Genomic DNA, 7,195 nt, shown 5'->3' with positions numbered 1-7,195 from the left:
GTATAAAAGATGGAGTGTAGCCCATAGAATTGTAGGGGGGCCATAGAATAGTAAGGGAACTCCCGGAGATAGTTTGTGGTGTTTTCCTAGCGCCCACTCTAGAAAGAAAGGGTATGATATGAAGGTCTTTGACAGGGCATACAAATACTCTAGAAACGCAAAACTAATGAAAGATTTCTCATTAATTAACATTGCATAAAATAAAATTTGAAATTGAAGCTTTCCGTTATTTGTTGTTCCTACTCTTTTTCACTAGTAAGCATTAGTCGTTGGCCTATATATAGTTTTGCTGTTGCTGTAGTGTTTTAAGCATAGTTTTTACCTTTTAGGTTGTTTCCCTAGTAAGTAGTAGTAAGTAATGTGATAATAAATATTTTAAAGGTGGAGATATATTAAGCCAAACGGATATGAGATTGAAAGATTGCCCGACAAAAAAATGGCGACGACTTCATTAAATACTCACCAAGAGAGTAGGCAAAATCCAAGTCTTAAAACAACTCTACCCCCAACTGTAGCGGGGAGAGAGCGACTCCATGCAATAAATTAACTATTAAATATGCGACAGACTCGGGCATATATGGAAGCCCAAATGTACACTATACATACAACACCTCCCAGACGAAACCCACAACCTGAAAATGTATGACAAATCAAAAAGACCCACTAGAGTTAGTTTACACAAAGAATTGAATTGTTGCCAGCACCATCTGTAATCATCAGGTATCCCACCCTGAAAGGTAATTACAACGGCCCCTAGACTCTGACCAAAATGTCCCTCTACACACCGCTGTTTCGTTTGGAAGAAGATCTGGATTTCTTCATGAAGTAAGCAATCCAGGATATTATTTCTAAGACAACAGCAAGTCCACCCAAACCAATAAGCACTCCAATGTATGCACGCTTCCACTTGTGCTCAGGTTGCAGCATATCAAATCCTTTGAAAATGTTCACTATGCTCAAACTGATGATCGTGTAGCCAACACTGTGATGATATATATTCCAGTACCTGCGATATTTGTTGTCTTTGTTGGGCCTCAATAGCAATGCAAACATCTGCAAAATCCAAAAACAATGGTTATAAAAATGCAGCTATTGGGTGGTAAAAATTGCAGTTGATGGGGACAAGTGATGTGATTAACAATACAAGTTCCGGAAAAATCATGTAAACCAGAAAAAATAGGAATCTGAGCATAAATACATGTACAAATCAGAAACATTGCAATCTAGTATTTTAGACTGCGTTGATCTTTCGGACATTATTAAGATCATTCAATTATTCATTAGGCAACCCTTGCCCAAATTGAATAAGTATGACTTGCCTGAACAGTGCAGATGGCAAAAATTGCAATTCCAATGTTTCGATGCTGATGATAGACAATCCCTTTTGAGTAGCTTCCCAACTTAAGACCAGTTACCCATCCAGCCACACCAAGACCAAAGCCAGACGTTTGGCAAAAAACATGGAGGTAGAACCAGAGAGGGTCTGCTGATTCAACAGAGCGCATATACCTTGCGACAATTACTCCAATAGGAAGCATGATGCTCCAGCCAACAACATTCAGTAGTCCATGCCTCTGCAGTAGGAAAATCAAGCAAAATATTTTAGTCTACAATGTGATAAGTGTCCTGCTAATCTCTCAGTAAAAGAAAGAACCCGGGATAATCCCTAATTAATCCTCTACACCTTTAGGTAGATACATGTGATACATATTTATGACCCCTAGTATTTGCTTTTCATGCCAAATACAAACCCAGCACTTGCTTGGTAAGCAAAAGGTAAAGAGGACAGTGGAGGGTCAAAACATCATGGATTGTTGATCTTAAGAGTACAAACAGCTCTGAAAATCCAGTAATCTTTATCAACAGGGGAACAGTAGTGCATGAGGGTAATTAATTGGATCTTTAATATTTAATGCTTGAGATACCTTGGCATTCAAAATTTACTGGTTACCTAAGCTTACTTTTAACTAATAATACAATTCTTCATTTAATTATGAAGCCTCGCGTAGTATGATCTTGTTTAGTTTTCTAAAACATCCATTAAACTCAATTTTGTATTTAGAAGGCAGAGAAATTTACCATACACCTACTATATGATTTGGCTATTAAAAAACAAGCAACATAAAAAGGAGGGGTATAATCACGAGAACAATAAAAAGAAAAGAGCATGCATAGCTGACAAAGGCAAGATATTAAAACAAATAAAACTTCTCTTGTGAGATTATATAATACAAAGAAACAAATAACAGCAAACTATTTGGCAGATCCATGGATATGCTTAAGTAGCCTGCTAGGATGCAGCTTTGAGATCAAGCAACAGAATTCTCAAACAGTTTAAATATATACATCAAGCCCCGCGATATGCAATCTTGAAACTTGAAATCATTGGATATTGTTCTGAAAAGATGCTGCAACAGAATAATAAACCACTACCATCATTTCCCATAAACAGTCACCGTATTCAGGAGAACTGGAGTCAGTTAAAACTTCATGATGGAAGACAAACCTTCAAGCAAAACATCAGTTGGCATACTCATATAACTCAAAACACCATATCAACTATAGACATTATCCAAACATAATATCCTTGTCGGTTTTCACTTACAGAAATCGGTTCTGTCCAATGGGAACCATAATCTTATTGCTTAGAAGAAATGAAAATAAGTATCATAAGTATACTCACAAGGGCAAGGAGTTACACATTGGCGAAGAAAAACATCCCTCACAGACTCTGAAGATCTCGAGAGGATATTGTTGGTAGTGGTGAATAAATTTTCCGAAGTTGCCAACAAGTGCAAGTGATATGCTATAATAAATGAAAGTCAAACATTCTCACAAAGGGATGAAGTTGGACTGAGGAAAAATACATCCCATTGAGATTCCGTGAAGGCACTGAGAGGAATAGGTTAGTGGTGGTGTATGTTATAATTTTCTGTGATTACCCACTACATAAGTGATATGCCATCCTCTATTTCAGTCTCGTTTCTCTTTCAAACAAATTCTCATGGACTGTAAGGAATGTAACAGCTCTATATCCTTTGTTCAAAGAAACAAAAGAAATCCTAAAGGTAGAGTTCATTTAAAAGTTCTTTACTCCTTCGTGATCCAATTATTTGGTTGGAAGCACCTATAAGACGTCCTTGCTAAAGTCTATTCTACACAGACACTAGTGATAACCTGGGAAGTCTATTAGAACAGATGTATGTTACTCGTGGCTTTGGCTGGATATTAACGTAAGCCATATGATAAAAATAGAGGGAAATAGAAGGCATAAGTTAGCTCCGATACATATTGAAAATATAGGGCTCTTCACACATAAACCAATGAAGCGAAGGAAAATGTTTTCTCAAAGGACAGAGACTTGTCTAGTGATTGGATATCATGCAATCAACCTTGATTCAAACCTTACAAGGCCTCAAGCCTCTGATTTTCATTAGGCCTGATGGTATTGTAGGGTAATTCCTAAAGCCTCTGATTTTCGTAAGGCCTGATGGTATTGTACGGTAATTAAATGGAGAAAAATATGCCACTGTTCCTTAGAATATTTCTAAACATCACTGGTAATCCTTAGAATACGTGCAAACATAATTGGTAGTGGTAGAGATGAGGCCTAAATCTTGAGTTGCTTTGGTAGACCAGCTTTGCACTTTCTAATAAAAACCAACAACCAAAATGCACTTCTCAGGAAAATTGTTTTCTATAAGGACACAGCTTCGTCAAATGATTGGATGTCATACAATAGATGTAGATTCAAACCTTAAAAGGCCCTGATTTTTGTAAGGCCTGATGGTGTTGCAGAGTTTTGGATGTAGAAGGCCAGGCTACTGTTCCTTAGAATATGTCTAAACATTGTTGGCAATGGTAGGATGAAGCACAATTCTTGAGTGAATTTAACAGAAAAGCTTACAAAATGTAACTGCTAATAAAAACCACCTAACAAAATGCATTTCTTGGGGAATGCTAAGAAACAATCGACATATAGAAATGCTTACTCACAGAAGAAATGTAATAATTCAAATTGGGAATTCCATTGCTGTGAAACAGAAATTCATGCTAGAAAGAGTAAATGTTGAATACATCAGTCCAATCTCATAGAGAGAAACCTTTTATGCAGGGGAAAGTAGCCCAGTAGCAGTGCAAACCACTAGAATCCTAGATGGAAAGCAGATCTGAACTCCAAATTTCTAGAATAAATGCTAATACTGAGCTTGGTTTGGAGGACGAATATGAGTATGCCTGAGGTGTAACATAAGGTGGAAGTCAAAGTGCTCAATAAATAGTAATACTCCTAGAAAGAACCCTGCATATAAAGACAAGAAGCTCAATACCGGAGAAGCCCACAAGCTAGAGTAAGGTTGTGGGTTGAAATCGTAGCCTGCTGAGTTTATGAGCACAGAAGTACAGACATTGTAACTGCTAGAGAAAACCCTTTCGAGCAGGGTCAAAGGGCTCATGTTATAGACTTCCATTAGCGGAGGGACTGTCTGGTGTCCGATTTGTAGGCTTTCCAGTGTCCAATTGCTCATATCGTATGAGTCGTCAATGACACTATGCTGGCAAGATAATTAACATAAAAGGATATGAGGGAGAGGTAAAAACTCAATTTTCAATCACAGAATGAAACACACATATAAGCACAAAAAGCTCGGCTGTAGAAAATAAATACTCAAACCAAAACATTGCCCACAGTCCAGGCATAGAAAATCAAACCTATATTCTCAAACCAAAACAGAGGCATAGACAATCAAAGTTCTATAGAGGAAACCCTATCATAGTCATGAAAGGACAAGTGTTTAAGGTAAATGAGTCCACAGGCAGGTAGAGGGTCTCGAGTAGTCTAGAAATATGTCACAGACAACAATGGGAATTTTGTTCGGAAGACATTACATTACTAAAGAGAATAACTACAGCAAGGACAATTAGTACAACATATAACAAACCCTGAGTATGAGTACGACACGGATCTAATTTCTTGCATGCCCAAATGTTTCTCAACATGAGAAATAGGCAATCCGGTTCTTCTGAAAAACCTGTTTTGTAAGAACAAATAGTTAAGTATCAATAAATCCAAATTACATTCCTAAAGAGAATAACTACAGCAAGGACAATTAGTACAACATATAACAAACCTTAACTATGAGTACGACACGGATCTAATGTCTTGCATGCCCAAATGTTTCTCAACATGAAATAGGCAATCCGGTTCTTCGAATAAAAACCTGTTTTGTAAGAACAAATGGTGCAGTACTGGAGTAAAGGCGTAACTGGGCGTCCTTTAATGTTCTCCAGAATGTGGTACACAAGCCACTGTCTAACAAGTAAAACATCGATAGATTATAGCTTATAAGTGCTCGACAGAATAATCCACATCCTACCAGAAAGAAGGCAGTCCAGGGGCAGTCCTGGGTTCAAACTTCAACATGTACAATTTTCAAAAAATGGGTCAACTACAAACTCCCCTCACCATAAAAGTGATTCACAGTTTACTCTCTGAAGATGGAAAATGGGGTATGACTCTAAACGGTCGTGACCAAAACACGCCAATGACTTATTTCGAAGGCGTTGAGTTTCAAGATTCACACTTCTATGAGAATCAAGTGGCAGCAACCGAAAACTACATGGGATTCCCCCGGCACTCTACGCCCTGAAGACGTCAACGACATATTACCAGATTCAGCGTCCCAACTCCGGGCCTAAAGCCAAGTATTTGGAATCTTCTTCAATGCCGTCAGAGAGTCGTTGCTTAAAATCGGGTTAGACCTCGACCACAGGACAATTGTTGAGAATGGAAATTTAGAGAGAACCCAGTTATGCGCGGCAATGAAGCAAAGTGGTACTAGATTCCTCATATGGAGGAGGGCAATCCATAAATATATATCTTAGCCTGCCCAATTTCCATCTCATGAGTAAAATACCTTGCTCTAAGACAAAGTAAACCCCCAAAAAGCACATTTGTTAGACGACGGATGAAACAATCAGTCTGCCCAATTACCAACACAAGCCTACAAACAAATTCCTTTAAAAACCCACAAAAAAAAAGTAAGAACTCATATGTTAGTAAAAGCCCCCAAATTTGAAGCGAACCCAAACAAAGACTTACATTTTTCAAGACAGTATGTGGACTCCCCGAAGACGCAGTTGTGACTCCACTGGAGAGATCGATAGTCCCCAAGCTCCCCAAATTGTCAGCATTGAAGGCGTGGGTTTGAGGTATGAGACCAGTGACTCCTGGGCCGGTCTGCCACACATGACTAATACTGGTCTTATTGTTCATGAGAGTCCAGGTAGCATAAATGGTAATCTGACCGCTGGTAGACTCGGCAACCATATCTTTGACCTTGTAATCGATGGCAGAAGGCTTAGGGGGGCTTGTCTTCGTGGTAATGTTGTAAGTGGTGACGACCATGCTGCCATTGGAGTGCTTGAAGGCGATCAGCGATCGAGTCCCGACCATGCCAGTGCCCGCAGGATTGATCCCCCAAGATACCCACCCACCCGAGGCCGCGGGCTTCGCAGTGAAGGCCATTTTCACGCTCCCCTTCTCAGGATCGTACGACCATGCGAAATTCGCGCTCAATTGATTCAGACTCTGGCAGCTGCTAAACAATCTGTTACTGCTGCTGAACGACTTTGTGCACGTCGACTGAGCCCCCGCCGAAGCCGGCGCCGACGCCATTACCATCAATACACAAAGCAGTGCAAGAAATTTGCAGTTCGCCATGAATAGAAAAGCTTTCTTTACTTTCACAGAGCCGGAACTACCAAATGCCGATCAATCGAGTCTCTTTTTGCACTCACCGGGGGTTTTTATAACTCTTCCCGCTCTTAATTTAGCCGCAAACCAAAACAACTGCAGCACAAGTGCGGATTAGCCGGTAAGTACCGCCGGGAAATACATGCGTTACATTCATTTGAGTATGCCCTTGGCACAATGACACGTTAAAATGAAAATTTACCACGGTTTTGACAATCGTTAGGGCGGCAGAGTGGAATCAGTATTATTATCAGAGCGGTACGAGATTTATTCCCGGGACCTTGGATTGCACTAACGCCGTCGCGTGCTATATTTCCTCATTTATTCCTTCTTTTAATTTGTGGTCAAATCGAGCAGTTTTTACTGAGTCCCGGGTGACCGTCGATCGGCGGTGGGCAGCCGGGTTTTTACTGGCTGGCGCCGAGAAGAGGAGGGACAGTG

General features: G+C 39.8%; 1 protein-coding gene across 1 annotated transcript; it reads right to left on the bottom strand.

Moving 5' to 3' along the window:
• Window positions 1–421: 421 nt before the first annotated feature.
• LOC149552608 (cytochrome b561 and DOMON domain-containing protein At3g25290-like) lies at window positions 422–6,778 on the bottom strand. Its single transcript, XM_089788201.1, has 3 exons — window positions 6,101–6,778; window positions 1,320–1,574; window positions 422–1,053 (listed from the first exon to the last, which is right to left on the bottom strand). The coding sequence occupies exons 1-3, from the start codon at window positions 6,719–6,721 to the stop codon at window positions 778–780; spliced, it is 1,152 nt and encodes a 383-aa protein (XP_089644327.1). The 5' UTR covers window positions 6,722–6,778; the 3' UTR covers window positions 422–777.
• Between the last annotated feature and the right edge of the window lie 417 nt (window positions 6,779–7,195).

Source organism: Cupressus sempervirens, chromosome 6 (genome assembly GCF_028749045.1).
Source record: "Cupressus sempervirens isolate cs-2001-9-10 chromosome 6, ASM2874904v1, whole genome shotgun sequence".
NCBI lineage: Eukaryota > Viridiplantae > Streptophyta > Pinopsida > Cupressales > Cupressaceae > Cupressus > Cupressus sempervirens.
This window is presented reverse-complemented; position numbering and strand designations above follow the sequence as displayed.